General features: G+C 39.8%; 1 protein-coding gene and 1 long non-coding RNA gene across 11 annotated transcripts in view; one reads left to right on the top strand and one right to left on the bottom strand.

Annotated features, from left to right (window-relative positions):
* Positions 1-15782, top strand: part of LOC129447052 (uncharacterized) — a 64583-nt gene that overhangs the window by 9896 nt on the left and 38905 nt on the right. The window lies entirely within an intron of this gene.
* The window catches only part of kdm6bb (lysine (K)-specific demethylase 6B, b), a 36771-nt gene continuing 22795 nt past the window's right edge, over positions 1807-15782 (bottom strand). For 7 of the 8 annotated variants that reach the window (XR_012372578.1, XR_012372577.1, XR_012372579.1 and 4 more), the window contains 5 exons: positions 13423-15743; positions 13063-13184; positions 12857-12967; positions 11870-12510; positions 9533-9604 (listed from right to left, as the gene is read on the bottom strand). Coding sequence is in view for 1 of the 8 variants with exons in the window: in XM_073874210.1 (XP_073730311.1) it covers positions 3395-3418; positions 7956-8126; positions 8226-8352; positions 8455-8596; positions 8691-8878; positions 9034-9148; positions 9271-9419; positions 9533-9604; positions 11870-11970; positions 12305-12510; positions 12857-12967; positions 13063-13184; positions 13423-15743 (3849 nt within the window). In the remaining 7 variants the exon portion in view is untranslated. Of the gene's footprint in view, positions 3419-7955; positions 8127-8225; positions 8353-8454; positions 8597-8690; positions 8879-9033; positions 9149-9270; positions 9420-9532; positions 9605-11869; positions 12511-12856; positions 12968-13062; positions 13185-13422; positions 15744-15782 lie in introns of those variants that run through there. The other variant, XM_073874210.1, reaches the window with a different exon arrangement.

Raw genomic sequence — 15782 nt, 5'->3', positions numbered from 1 at the left:
TGGGATGCTCCGTAAGGATTTTTGTTTCCTGGACAGCTGAGCTGAGGGCATGCAGATGTGCTGTGTCTTAATGTGTGATAGACCTTTTGCTGATAAGAGTGAAAACAGGATGAATACTTTTATCTATTAGTACATACAGTGCACTGATTCTGGGATTATGAAACTTGAAAAATAAAACAACCAGCTACAATGTTTTTTTTTTTTGTTTGTTGCGTTTTCTCAACTTTCGTGCAAATTAGTTGCGTGATATAAATAAAAACAAAAAAAAATGTTCTAAAAAACAATTTATTTACACCCAAGAATTAAGCGGTGTGCCAGTTGTTGTATTTTAAATCTGCAGTCTGTGACTTTTAAGTTCTTGTGCAAGTACAACCAGTGTTTAAATCTGCCTCCTTACCATACCCTGATTAACAACATTAATACACCAAAGCGTTTAAAAACGTGACTGAAAACGCCACGGCAGATACCAACTGTGGCCTCTTGCCAGCATTTCTTTATCTAAGCGCTTTGGTGGTGCTATGATACCTCTGTTTTGTTTATCAGTCACTGTACGATGCACTGGTCAGTCCTTCCAGAAAAACACAGTTTTTTTGTGATTGTTGTGAGCAAAAATCCTTGATCTTGCCGCATGTTTTAAAAAATGCGATAGAATATGCGGGATATTTATGCAGTGAAATTGCTGGAACTTGCAAAAACTGCGGAAACTTCATAACGTTCCCATGTCAACAGGGGACATGGCTTCGCTTGTGTGAGGTAAATATTTTGCGCACGGAAATCTGCAATTTATGCTGCGAAAGTGCGGCGTATTTGAAAAAATGCGGCCCCCGCATAAATATGCGGACTTTGGCTGTTTATGCTTTGAATCACGTGATCGCATAATCACGTTTTTCTGGAGGGACTGACTGGTTGGTTGTTGTGTATTTGTCCAACCCCTCCTTCACTGTGATTGGAGTGAAAAGTGACGAGCTGAAAGTTTTTTTTAACTCGTGTTAACTTTGGGCGTGGAAAAAAAACGCAGAGCGCCAACCCACCAGCTGCTGGCATTTTCGAAAAGTGCAGTGCTTCCCTTGGAAACAACTGAAAACATACACTTTAAAAATTATATCATATCAACATATTTTTATGTTACTTTAACTTAAAAAATTAAGTTAATTAATTTCAGCTTGTTTTTTGACGTTATTTTCAACTAATCACAAGTCAAAACTTAAAAAAGTGGGTTAAATTGACTTTAATGCTGCATTTTTTTTACAGTGTATGCTGGATGCAGGTAAACATCTTGGTGTACACGCACCCTAAGCTTATATTAGTAGTGTTGTCGGATCGGATTTTCAAATGTAAAGATACGTACAGGCCTACGTAAAGTAACCTGCAACTTTGTGTTACAAACAGAGGTGGCGATAGAGAGGCAAATGTTACGGATTAAAGGTTTAATTTTAGAAAACCTTAACGTTTTTACTTTTCAAAAGTTCAACTATTATCAAAATGATCGTACTAGCAGCAGTGCTGGTTAAATATGCATGTACAGGCTGGTATGAAACGAGAGATATCCTGAGAGTCATGAAAGAGGAAAACCTGTTTTCCTGTCCTTGGAGCCAGGATTTCCGCCGTAAAGTCCGCAGAGAAAGCTGAGGTGTCACAGAAACATTACTCATACCCGTGACCTCTACAGCATTCACTTCCACTAAACAGACAGACAGGAGACAGAGCGGTCAGTAGGAAACCTCTGCGAATCTGTAACCTTCCTTAAATACTCTTCTACTACGCACAACCTCCAATCCAGAAATAACTCGCACATAGGCAGAGATGTGAATTTATCAGAATGATTTATTTTTTATAGTTGTCATTATATCAGTTATAACACACAAAAATCACAAAATGTTTTAGACAAGTCTGGCTCAGTTCCTTAATCTTTTACATTTTATTTTTTGTCATTATTATGTTTTTTTTTTTTTTTGATACAGTCAAACAAACAAAAATTAGCCTGAAAACAAACGTTGAGAGGTATTGATGGAAAAAACCTGAAAACTCAAAATGAAATTCATCGATAGCGATACATTTAGAAAAATTTTAATAATCATAACATCTAGCATGACGGAAATCATACACGTGTCACAATATTCTGTATTTTATGTGTTAAATATACAGTACAAAGACATTCATAAAAAGTGTACTGATTCTAAGCACCAACTTTTGTAACTTATGTTCATTGTTTTCAAGCCTACAGATTATTTATACAGACAGAGAGACCCGGGTGGGAGGGGGTTCAGCACCATTTTGAATCAGACGGTCCCCCATAAGCCTCACCACATCAGCACAATGGAAAGATTTACAAAATACATACGTGTCAGAAAACAGAAGCATCACAAACGATCAATAAATACGAAAAAGAAAAGAAAGTAAAATAAATAAAAAACAATTATGATTGAAAAATTCAGGAATTTAAATTCAGAATAGATTGAAAATTCATTAAAAACAAGTTTGCAGGAATGATTTTTTTTTTCACTTAACACACACAAGGTTTTCCAGACAAATGCGATCAAATAAGTTGTATATTAAACCCGTATTTTTGGAACAACTGTTACATTTACTGTACCTCACGTGATATTTTTAATGCTCTATGAAAACGTCATTTTACTTAATCAAATACCATGAAATCTTCTTTTGTCTAAATGCAAATCACAAGGCCAAAATGGTGTTAGTCTAGACTGTTAAAAAAGTTTGTTTCATCATTCTGAAAACCTTTGACTTAAAACTTAAAAAAATAGCACCCAGTCAAATATGTAAATACCTTTTACAAAGATCAGATCTGTAGTAAATATGACACGACCAAAACAACAGAAATTAACTTAATGCCACTGCAATGATCAACAGCTATAAAAGAAGTTCATCTCCCGCTGTTATACATTGTATCAAATCACCACTTACTCCAATAAACCAAAGACAAAGATTAACTGGACCGGTGAAATCGTCTTCCGTTTGCATAAAAAAGTAAACTACATCAGTACCTGAATTAATGCACATGTTAGGCAAGCTGACTATTATTTATTAATTTTTTTATTTTCAAAGGTATCACAGCAGTTATCCATTGTGGATGAATGACCTGATAGCCAAGTTACAGATTATTAACTCGAGTCCAATGATGTAGCACCACTCTGGTCGTTCTGTATTTATGCATGAGAACTATCAGATGTCCCTCAGTAGCTGGCTGAGGGGAAGACGGGAGCTGGAGAGACATCTGCTGATAGTATTGTAAACAATGTGAAGTAAACAGCGATTTGACTGGCTGTCTTGTAAGTTTGCAGTAGTGGTTTTGGTAAAAAAATGAACAAAAGGTTTGTGCCTCTGCTTTGGGCCGGGAGATTTGGTTATGGCTGTGTAGTTTCAGACATCAAGTTCACCTACAGCACGGCGCTGTAGCCTGGGAAGAGAAAACCTTTTCAGTATAAATGGCATTGGGACAACTTTGAAAATGAAATAGATTTTCACGCCACGTTGACATTATTGTAATGTGATCTTAAAGGGGAAGAAGTCGTTTTTTACTGTAATAGAGTTTTAAATGTTGTTTTTACTGTATGTGAAAAAGTATGTAAACCTTTTGGAACTTCATGGTTTTCTGAAAAAAACTGTCACAAGTTTGTAATCTGATCTTCATCTAAGTCAAGGATATTGACAAACATAATGTGTCTAAAAAAACAATAACCTGATCTTTCATGTCTTTATTGAGAACAACCAAAAAACCTCAGTGCTTGTGGAGAAAATATGTGAACCCTTGAAGTTAATGACCTCAAAAAAGATAATTGGAGTCAGGCACACTTGGAGCCTGTTAAGATAATACGTTTGAAGGTGTGGACCATACATATGTATAATAAAGGCTAGATGTGTTACGGCGAGTCTCTTACATCATCACCTGGCGGCCATCTCACCACAGGCAGCCCGCTCACCCGCAGCACCGAGCCCCAATGGTGCAGGTTCTTTTAAATGAACATAACTTGCTCAATTCTCTACCAATTTTCAAACGGTTTGGTTTCTTACAATCGTTATTAACGTGGCTATAATTCTGGATGCTCCAACATATTTCATGAAAATTTTTGTTTGTAGTATGTACTATGCAGTGTCATAGGTACATCTTTGACGTTTATAACAAACCAAACCGTTGAAAATCGGTAGAAAATAAAGCAAATTATGGTCATTTAAAGTAGCGTGGGTGCCAGCCGATCTTAGCCCCGCCCACCACAATTTGAAAAACGGGAAGATCGGTCTGGCGTTTTTCCGTTGAGGAGCTACTATGCGAGTCCCAAAACCGGCAGACGAATCAAATTGTGAGGGCGGGCTTTATACGATGATGGACAGATGATCAACAGTAACGTATCAACCACGTCACCAATTAGCGCGTGTGTTCAGTCTGTTTACAATGAAATGGCTGCCGCTGGAGAATTCAGATGTGTGGATTCTGACATTGAGTCTGTTCTAAAAGATATCGACAGAGCATTGATTTAAAAAGAGGAACAGAGAAACGCGATCAAGGCATTTGTTTATGTTTTCGCCGTCCTTCCTACGCGATTCGGCAGAAGTTGGTCCTTATGGAGGACAAAGTTAAAGAAGCAACTGAAATGGGTATCACGGCGATGCAACTCGGCGTGCACGATGAGATGGATATAATTAACGGTCGTTGCCAGCTTCTTTTCGGAAGCCTGGAATCGTGACTGCTGAATAAGTGGAGGGACATGCTAGGCTCCAATATTTTTCAAGCCAACGTAATGGGTAGCTATCGTCGTGGATGAAGTTCACCTAACGTACAAATGGTAAGAGATAGTCTTACTGTATGACTTAGTAAATACTTAATGTTGTGATATAAATGAAATGTTGTAAACATAGTAGGTGTTGATGTACCTTCGCTAACTCAGAATTAGTATAATTACAATGATGTTAGTATCATTGTAGCGAAATTACTAGCAGTTCGGTCAGGCTGCTAAAGACGCCATTTCAACATAAGTCACACACTCCGTTGCTCTGATTGGTCGTATGTCTATCCAATTGAGTGCAGAGGCATTTTTCGGTTGAGACACGCCTCATAATTTTAGCTCAATGGAGCGGTATCAGACTCAAATTCTGACTAGAATTGAGTATGACAACGTCAGGCTAACCTGCACCATTAAAACTCAATGCTACAAGTGAGCGAGCTGCCCGTGGCAAGATGGCCGCCAAATGCGGACGTTCCACTCAATTGGCCAGCAGCGCGGGCGAGACATCTAGCCTTTATTATACATATCTATGGTGTGGACTACAGCTACTTTGACTGATAAAAACCTCTCAAACTTTTGGAGTTTGCTCTGCACAAGAAGAACACGTTTATGTGAGCCATGCCTTGCCAAAAAGACCTCTAAGAGGAGCTACAATCAAGAATTGTTGCTTTACATAAAGCTACCAAGAAGTGGGCACCCAGTCAAAATGACACCAAGAGCACAACGAAGACTCATCAATGAGGTAAAAAAACAACCTGAATGACTAAATGAAGATTTGAAGGCATCATTTGAACTTGCTTACATCTCTGTTCATACATAAAACACTGAACAAGCAGGCTACCATGAAATGTTTTGTGGACTGATGCAACTAAGATTGAACTATTTGGAAAAAACACAGCGCTACATCTGGCACGGCATATCAACATGAAAACATCATCTCAACTGTAAAGTATGGGGGAGGAAACGTAATGATTTGGGCCTGCTTTGCTGCATCAGGGCTTGGACAGCTTGCAATCATTGGGAGGAAGATGAGTTCTCAAGTATATCAGACAATTCTTCAGGATAATGTGAGAATGTCTTTACGTCAGCTAAACTGTGTAGAAGGTTGGTGATGCAACAGGACAACGACCCAAAACACAGGAGCAAGTCCACAACAGAATGGCTTTTGGAGTGGCCAAGTCAGAGCCTAGACCTTAACCCAATAGAGATGCTATGGATTAGTGATGCACCGATGTATCGGCCGCCGATATTTATCGGCCGATTTTTGATGAATTTGAAACCATCGGCATATCGGCAATAGCACGAGAAAGGCAGATACCGATTGTTTATTAATTAACTGCATAAAGAAATCCATTATATATGTTGTTAATAAAATAAATGCTGAATTGCAAAAACCACCGTTGAAGGTTGTCATGCTGTCTTATTATATTTGTTTTAGCTTAATTTGTGCCTCTCTTATTATGTTGGTCAGTTGAATGTTAATTAGATCCAATCCATGTTCAGTAAAAATAATTTGATGCAGAAATAAACTAGCAAATAGACCAACTGTATAGTATTGTATACAAGTGTTTAATATCGGTATCGGCCAGAAGTTGTCTGTTTAAATCGGTATCTGCCCAAAAAAATCCTATTGGTGCATCCCTACTATGGATTGACTTGAAGAGGGCCATACACATTAAATGTCGGAAGAATATGACAAAGCTAAAGCATGTCTGTCAGGAAGAATGGGCTAAAATTCCTCCTCAAGGATGTGCAGGTCTGATCCACAGCTACAGGAAGCGCCTGGTTGAGGTTATTGCTGCGAATGGGGGGGGGGGTCAACCAGTTATTGATTGTAACGGTTCACTTACTTTTTCCACTGCCATTTTGAATGTTTGATAAGTGTGTTCAATAAAGACGTGAAAGATCAGAATTTTTGTGTAATTATTTTTCGACACATTATGTTTGTCAACTTGATGAAGATCAGATCACATTTTATGACACATTTTTTCAGAAAACCATGAAAATTAAAGATGATGTATAAATATATATATTTATATATATATATATAGAAAACAAGGTGGCATTAGTAAACATTAATAGACACATTAACTAACAAGAATAATGCCAATACAGTTATTCATGTTAGTTTATGGTGCAACGGTTTAAACGTTTGATTTAAATAATGTAGTAGTAAATGCTGAAATTAACATGAACTAAGATTAATAAATGCTTTAGAAGTATCGTTAATTATAAGTTCATGTTAGCTTTTGCATTAACTTATTGTTAACAAATACAACCTTATTGTAAAGTGTTACCAATATTACATTATATATATATATCACACTACTTTATAATTACTATTGTACTATAATTATTACTAAAATAGTTATGTAATTACAGTGTGACTGGAATAGATGTGACATTTTCAGTCAAAAATTTAAACATAATTTATCATAATCATTTTTGTTAAAGAAATGTTAAAGAAAAAAGTTTTTGTAACCAATATATTGAACCATCTGTTTATGTTTTCATAAATCTCTAATGATAGAGTCCAGACATCAGAAAAATATCAGTCTATGCATGTGCTTTCTGTTTTATATAAAGAAAATACACACGTGTTATGGATGTGAAACCAACATTGGATGTATGGATGTAAAAATAGGTCAAGCTTTTGGGGGACAACATACTTTGTAGGAATTTAAATGCACAAACAACAAGCAACACTCAACAAATGCAGAAGGGATGGCTCTTCAAAGCAAAATAAATAATATATATGAAGGAGCATGAAGGGATGCGGGGTGCACACTGAAAAGTTTGAGAACCACTGCCCTATCCCGATTCATGACAAGCTTATAATATGAATTGATTTACATTTATATTCATGCATTTGGCAGACACTTTTATCCAAAATGACTTACAATGGATTACAAGCTATACATTTTATCAGTATGTGTGTTCCCTGGGGATCGAACCCATGACCTTTTGCAATGCTAATGCAATGCCCTACCAACTGAGCTACAGCAACAATATCGCTAGAAATATTAGTTATTATTAGTATATATAAGGTAAAAAATGACATTTTTTGCATAAAGTAACCAACAATTTTAAAACATTTTTTAAACAAAAATGACGAAATACAAGCAAAAGTTACATATCACAGAAGATGTGTATGTGACTATTGTTTATACTCTCTGGTGCATGTATTGTGATGTATCAGTGTGTTCGACTCACCAGGGTGAAGTTATCATACATGTTCATCAGTTCATCAATGCGGTACTGCTCCAGCACCACCACCCCATTTAGATTCGGGCTCCGCTTCCGAGCGCAGTCCTCACAGTGAACCATGTACATCTTTCTGCTGTTGTTCTCACTGGTCACGAACAGCAGGTCGAATACCTCCACCTGTTAACACACGCACACACATACAGTAGCCACACATGTGATGCCATGTCATTATTTGCAGATAATATCGATATTTATATATTCCTATAGATTTCTCACATCACATTCGTTGCAGTAGTACGCTGGCTCGTCCTTCACCCTGCTCTGATAGGAGATCTTCTTCCCTGCAGACACCAGCTGGTCTCTTAAAATCTGAATGTGTTTGATGGACTGTAGGAGACAATGTCTGAGAAAGAGGAGATGAAAGTGATGTTGATGAATCTTAACAAGTAGCATAAAACACGCCCAAATCATCTTTATTCATGGTCAGTAGGAAATATTTATTCACTTTATCATCTTGAATGTGTTCAGGTCTGTGATCTTGATTGTGCGGGCGACGTTCCAGGACACATGAATCATGGGGACGATGGATTTGACTTTCTTAATCTCATTCCACTCGAAGCGCTCAAGAGCAAGCTGATATTGATAGGCTGGGAGGGCACACAGTGAAGGCAAAGATTAGTAAACAGAAACTATTAAACAGGAAGAGTTTTTGGCGCCCCCAATCTTTAAACTCGGACTCACCGTTTAAAGGGCCTATGTTCCAAGCGATGTTGTTGCACCAGCCCACAGCCTGAACCCAATGCACGGTGCCAGCATTGATCCACACAAGGTCTCCGGGTCTCTGAATGAAGCGATACACGGGGATGTTCGAACGATAAAGATCCTCCAGAACAGGCCACCACGCGCCTGTCAGGTAGTTCACGCCATGCCTAACATACAAATGAAAGTTTGAAAGTGAATCTGACATTGATTCATTATAAACAACTTTAAGACGAAGTTGAGATGAATGCAATGTGGTTATTCATTGGAGAAGAAGCCCACAAGACTGATAACCAATCACATGTGTGACCGATCCAAGACTCACTTTTCACAGAAGTCGCTGATGGCTTTCCAGTAGTGTTCATGAACAGCAAACCACTCACAGTCTCCAGGGCCGATATTAATATTCACTGAACAGAAGTTATTATTTTCCTGATGACCTGGAGAGAGAAAGACTAACTTTAATTATGCCAAACTATGCTATACAATAAATACTGTGTTTGTGTGTGGAAACATCTAAAATCCTGGTTAGTTCAGTTTAGAGGTATAAATATGCACCAACCTGGAGTACGGCTGCCAGGGACCTTCATATAAAGCTGTACTGTGTTCATGCCTAATATCGTGTGACCAACGTGACTCAGCATGTTTGCGCTGGAGGACACTCGCATGAACGCAGGCAACTTTAACAGCTCCTGTAGCTGCGCCTTCCACCTGAACACAAGTATGCATTATACAGGTTACAAAGTACCAATACATTACTGTACCAATACAGAATAATCTCCCTGCAATATTGATGAAACACATTTTATGGATGATTTGCTCACCTTTTGGGGTCAGACAGGTCAATGTTGGTTCCAAATTTGATGATTTTCCCAACCGCAGCCTTCTGATCTGAGCTGTTAAAATAAAAAACATTTTAGTAACACATTATTTAATAATTTCTTAAATTTATAACATAATAGAGTGCCGACATATTTTCGGGCCAACGACCCAAAGAATTTTGGATTATCGCAAAAAATAAGCTCTGTGTTGAACAAAAGACACTTATACATTTTGTCCAAGAAGATAATCTTCACAGATGAACAATACTTTTATGAATTTTGTCTAAATGGGTTTATAAGAAATGAAAAGCTAACCCAAACGAACTACATCACGGTCAGCCGAATTTAACGTCATCACCACCAAGCTTCGGACAGCTCTTCCAAACTTTATTAAAACATTTAAAAACATGTTCCCTGATAAGGAAATACTACATGTATGAATTGTTGTTGGGAATTCATGCGTGATGATGTTAAAAGTCCCTGACAACATCTGTAGTCCCATGTAGCAACTTGTTAGCAACCGCCCTTCTAAAGACGTTATAGCTTTAAAAGTCACGATTGAGGATATTACTGGTGTGTTTTGTCGTATAATAAAACGTAAAAAAATCTTGGGGTTGTGTTAAAGTCGCCATGAAACAGAAGTAGCGATTGTCTAATTTTCCCCGTGGTGACGTATATCCGAGTGAAATGGCTTCCGAAATAAGTAAAAGGTAGAGCTGGACTTAAATTCGCCCATCGAGAATTCATTGGATCGTCTGAAGTTGGGTCATGTTGCTAAATGCTAATCACTGCGATCTTTTTCCGGACTACGGCCATCTTCCATACCATATAACCGGAAGTAATGACCGTATATAAACTGAGGAGGAGAGGAGATTTGTGTTTTTGATTAAAGATTATGAGGGCACATAGAGACAGAGCGTAGCGCGTCATAACCTGAAAACCACGCCCACCGGGGGGGGCAATCCAACCATTGACTTTGTGTTGCGGGGGGCCGCCTCCTTGTCATTTCTGGCTTGTAGCAGGGAACTGAGTGGTGCCTGGGAGCTGCTGTGTGACGGTGTGTGCAGCTAACAGGCCAAAGAGCCCAGAGGTGGGTTTTTGTAGGCTGTCGAGCCGTGGAGCCCAGTCTTTGGGGAGAGTGGAGTGGATCGCCGACTGCGTTTCCCCCTGGTGGACGCAGTTTTACTAGTGGGAGTGCTGGGGGGGGTTGCCTGTTACCATTTCTGTGTCTTTAAACGCGCGTTTTTTGAAGTCGACCGCTTATAAAAACGTTTTTTTTTTTTTTTTTTGGCTTGTTAGATGTACACCTTGTCACACAGCAGCTTTTAGGTATTATTCTGTTTTTAAGTTTAATCTGTAAATAAGTTTCTATAAGCTGTCGACCCCAAAAAACGAGCGTTTAAAGACACAGAAATGGAAACAGGCAACTTTTCATAGTACTACTATTAGTAAAACTGCGTCCAATAGGGGGAAACGTAGTCGGCGATCCACTTTATTCTCCCTAAAGACTGGGTTTTACGGCTCGACAGCTTATAAAAACTTATTTCTGGGTTCTTTGGCTTGTTAGCTGTACATATTGTCACACAGCAGCTTTTAGGCATTATTCAGTTTTTTGTTATAAGCCAGAAATGACAAGGAGGGGGCTTCTCGCAATACAAAGTCAATGGAGACGGTTGGATTGCTTTCCCCCCCGGTGGGCGTGTTTTTCAAATTTGCATAACTGCGCTCTGTCTCTATGAATAAAAATAATGAAGCTCACAGATAAGTCATTTGTAAAAAAAATACCACAATATTCCAAAAATACTAAAACAAATGACATTTTTCATTTTAATTTCATTTCGACTTTAAGTCAAGATCACAGTTGAGGTGTTTAACCAAAATCCCATAAAAAACACTGACTTTGATCTGATGGAACCAGACGTGCTAAAACGCTAACTCGCTTCAGAGTTGCCAAAAAAATGCGTCATTTTTATATTAATACCTTTTGTAAACACTTATTTAAAGTGACCTGAATGCACTATTTAAAGCATTGTCAATTTGCATGTTCCCAGGAATCAAACCCATGACCTGGTTGTTGCTAGCACCCTAAGACAAAAAATCTAAAACCAATGAAATTAGCAGAATGCTGCAAAACTCTAACATCCATCTTTGGGTATTACAGAATTTAAAATACATTTGATCTGCCCATATATACAGACTTTTTACCAGGTTTTCTGTAGATACATTTAGCATTGTTCTTCAAACACAGTGCAAAAATAAATAAAAGAAGTCAAAATTGTATCTAAAAGTGGTAATAGCAATCTGTTAACTGTTTTGAATTTAACCATGCTTTTACCTTACCTGGCTGTAGAAGTCCCAGTGGTGACTTGTGGGTTGGACTTTGTCACATTTTTTTCCTCCGACTTCTCTTCCTCATCCTCATCTTCGCTGTCCTTTTCTTCCTGCAAAGTTTACACAGAGATGAGAAACTTACAGAAACTTGATTTCGTTATTTCGAGTGTACGTGTGGGTGCGTGATGACGATGAGCGTTTCGGTTTATACTTAGCATCTATGCCCAGGCGATTGCATCACCAAACTGCAATGCCCCTCCTCTGAGGGGAGAGGGGACATTTCAAATAACAAAAATGTGTCATTTCATCTATGAATATGACTTTATTGGGTGAGGTGGAACATTGTGTTGTCACCACCAGTGTCTTCCTGTTCAGAGTTCTCCAGATGGAGAATAGATGATGTTTTTCTGGTGCCAGTTCGGCACCCGTGATAATGATATATACCTGTAAGCTCTCCTGGAAGCTAGACGCTTGGTACTGGGCATATTTAGCGATAGTGGTGTGAGATCTGCTGCTCTCGCAGGGCCAAGTCTGGGCGGATCCATTATGGTTCCAGTTCTCATCTGCTGGCTGCTGAACCTGAGTCCTCACTTCCACCGCATGCTCTGAATTGGCCTCTACCAGGGACTTAGTGGAAAACAGACCTAGATCTGACCAAAGAGAAAGAGAGAGAGAGATATAGGCATGGCATAGACCAGCGGTTCCCAACCTATTTTCCTTGTCCCCTCCCACGTACATATATCTGTACGACAATCTGAGCTCTCCAAACTTTTAGAAATTAAACATTTTTTACATAAAATAATTAGTGGAACATGTTCTGCATCTTTGTTTAAGCATATCGGATCCCGTTTCCCTGTGAACTCCAGCGCCCCCCCCCCCCCAATTGGGGCCAGGACCACAGGTCGGTTACCACTGGCATAGACAATATATCAGCCAAGACGAATAACTAAACAATATTCAGTTGTTTGGAGATTATCGCTATAAGCTAAAACTCACTTAAACGGAGAGATCCAGCCAGTCCTCTGATGACGGTAACGGCATTTTTAGGGTCTGTGCAAAACTGCAGCAGCACAGGAGAGAAAGCGTCTCTCTTACTCTCCAGATAAAAACATCACACAAAATTGCACATGCATCAGAATCAAGTGACAGTCAAATTGGATTAAAAATCTAAATGATTTCAATGAACTCAAGACTCACATAAATGCTTGGTGTTGGAGGATTAAGTTTCTGTCTGGGAATAGGAATCTCTGTGGACATGTCGGGCTTCACTGACAGCGCAGGCAGCAGGTATGACTCCCGAAATTTGGTCTTAATGTTGGCCCCTCTGACACAGAAATGAAGTGTATGAGTGCAATAAGTAATCAAAGTAATAGCAAAAGCATAAGAAATATGCTTCAGGCTTTATCCTGAACAATACATCATAGTGGTTAATAGGGTGTTATGGGAGTTTGCTAGCTGGTTTATTATAGGCCTACTTCCTTTCAAGTCTCTATGATGTTCTGGTACTACATATCTCTGGCTATTTTCCACAAATACTATTGTGCATATAAAACTGGACTCACTTGCAGGCTCGTATGATCTCAGTAGCTTTGTTTCTAATGGTGATGGTTGGGAGGGGGATGCTCTTTTGCTCTATCTCTGATGCGATGAAGGTCTTTCGATCTCCAATCTCAACCTTGTTCAGTTTGATCGTCAGTTTTTTCAGGGGGATTTTAGATAACTCATCCGGTTTAAGAAGATTGATCCGATCCAGCAGTGGGGATGTTTTTGTGCTGGTTATGGTAGATGATGCTTTGATAGATGCCATGTGGCTTATTGTACTTGCTACTGTGTCTTCTTTCATGCGTTTGTTAACAACATTTGCCACCTTGTCTGTTTCTTCTGGTTTTGTATCTTGCTCTTTCTTGTCATTTTGTTGGTTTTCTGGGATGACCTGATCTTCTCCTTTTGCTTTCTTTCCAAGAGTTCCCACTTGATCTCGCTGTCTTACCCAATCTTGGTCCTTTTCTTTCTCAGTAGATGTGGACCCGCTACCTTTCAAGGCCTTCCTCTCTGTTACGGACACAGGGCGGGAGTTTTGTTTGAGCAGTAGCTCGCAGCTTTCAGCTAGTTTAGCTTGCAGGGTGGCCGGAGACATTAGAGGTTCCTTCTCCTCTACTGATGTGCAGGCCGGATCTTTAGCCAATTCTTCCGCATTGATCTCTATTTGTTCATCCACTTTCTGCTCCTCTGTTTCCTCTTCCTGTTCTGCCTCTGTTTCCTCCTCTTCTGCATCTGTTTTCCTCTCTTTGTCTTCCTCTTTTTTGGGCTGTATCAGAGGTGATGAAACCTGATATGGGATATCCTGGGTTGGAGATGTGGCAGGTGGACTTTGCTGGCCTGGAGGACGGATCTCTGGACCCAAAGACAGAGATGATGAATATTTTAAACCTACTAAAGCACCAGGCGGTGGTCGACCAAATGGCCCGCCCCTATAAGTGTATCTATGGCTGCCAATGGCCGAGTTTGGCGAGGTGTCCGTTTGGTGCAGGTGTGGTTTGTTGGGCTGAGAGTTTAATGCATCAGGACTACCATCTTTCTGATCGCTTTCTTGTTTTTCATCATCTTCATCTTCAATCTCCATTCCTTTTGAGGGCTCAGGGAGGCCGTACAGCTTGGCCAGGTCACTGTGGCAATAATCAACCTCAGTGCTTGTGTCTCTGAGTGGAGATGAGTGTGTTGGACTAGGCTGTAGTACTGGTCTCCTCAGCACTCTAATCATATTCTCATGGCTTCCATCTTCAACATCTTCATCTAAGTCTGACACTGGTGAGCCCTGCCAGCTCAGAACAGGTGGACTTGTTGGTGGGTCCAACCTTAGGAGCTCCTCACTATAGCTACAATGAGCTGGGAGGAGATCTGGAGCATGATGGACTCTTGATTCAGTCACAACACCTTCCTTGCTGCTGATGGGATGCTTTCCAGAAACCATTTGTTTATCAGGAAGAGTGGGTTTGGAATCATCTTCATTGGTGTGCACACTGTCATCTTCACTAGTGTCTACATGGTCAGGCTCAGTAGAATTTGACTGGTCGTCATCTTCTGAGATCTTAGTATCAACTGCATGGGTTGATTGGCAAGGAGAACAATGGCTGTTATTGACAGGAGAAGTAGATGGAGAGGTTGGGATGAACCCTGAGGTATGTTGAGAGAACTTATCCTCTTCCTCTTTGTGTTTGAGAGGTTCAGAATCACTGGGGTCAGATGTTCCTGAATAAGAAGACGCTGATTTCTTAGTGGGTGTCTTGCTTTTCCTGTCTGCATGCTTTTCTTTTGCTCTCTTTTTCATTTGCACCAGTTTCCTCCCATTTTGATGTGCACTTTTCTTTTCATGTCCCTTTCTTTCCTCCCTCATCTTTTTCTTTTTCCTTTCCTCTAGTCTCTTCTCCATGCGTTGCTTTGCATCAATCAGTTCTCCCTCTTCCTTTCTCTCCTTCCTCCTCACATGCTCCCTGTGTCTTCTCTTGGCCTCTATGTGTTTCAAAAGTTCAGTATCCAGCTTGCTGAGAGAGCTCTTGTGGATGGATTTGAACTCAGGCTGATGTTTAGAGTGCCTGCTCTTTTTCATTTCTGACTTCTGCTCCCTTTGGCTCCTGTCTAAGTTCTTAGTGATGGCCTCAGACGAAGAATCTGAATCTTTGAGATCATGTTTCTTTAACCCAGTCTCTGGACTCCTCCTTTCTGTACGATCTCTCCCAGAAGGACCGCTCACCCTGCCCTCTGCACTGCTGTGGGACTGAATGGGACTCCGTTGACGGCTACCGTGTTTTGTTGAACTTGGTCGTTTTCGGTCCCCATCCACAAACTGCTGGGAATCCAGGCCAGAGGAAGGACGTTCAATCTCCTATGTATATATAAACATAAACAATCCTAGTCTTGAGAG

This window comes from Misgurnus anguillicaudatus, chromosome 12 (genome assembly GCF_027580225.2).
Source record: "Misgurnus anguillicaudatus chromosome 12, ASM2758022v2, whole genome shotgun sequence".
Taxonomy (NCBI): domain Eukaryota; kingdom Metazoa; phylum Chordata; class Actinopteri; order Cypriniformes; family Cobitidae; genus Misgurnus; species Misgurnus anguillicaudatus.
This window is presented reverse-complemented; position numbering and strand designations above follow the sequence as displayed.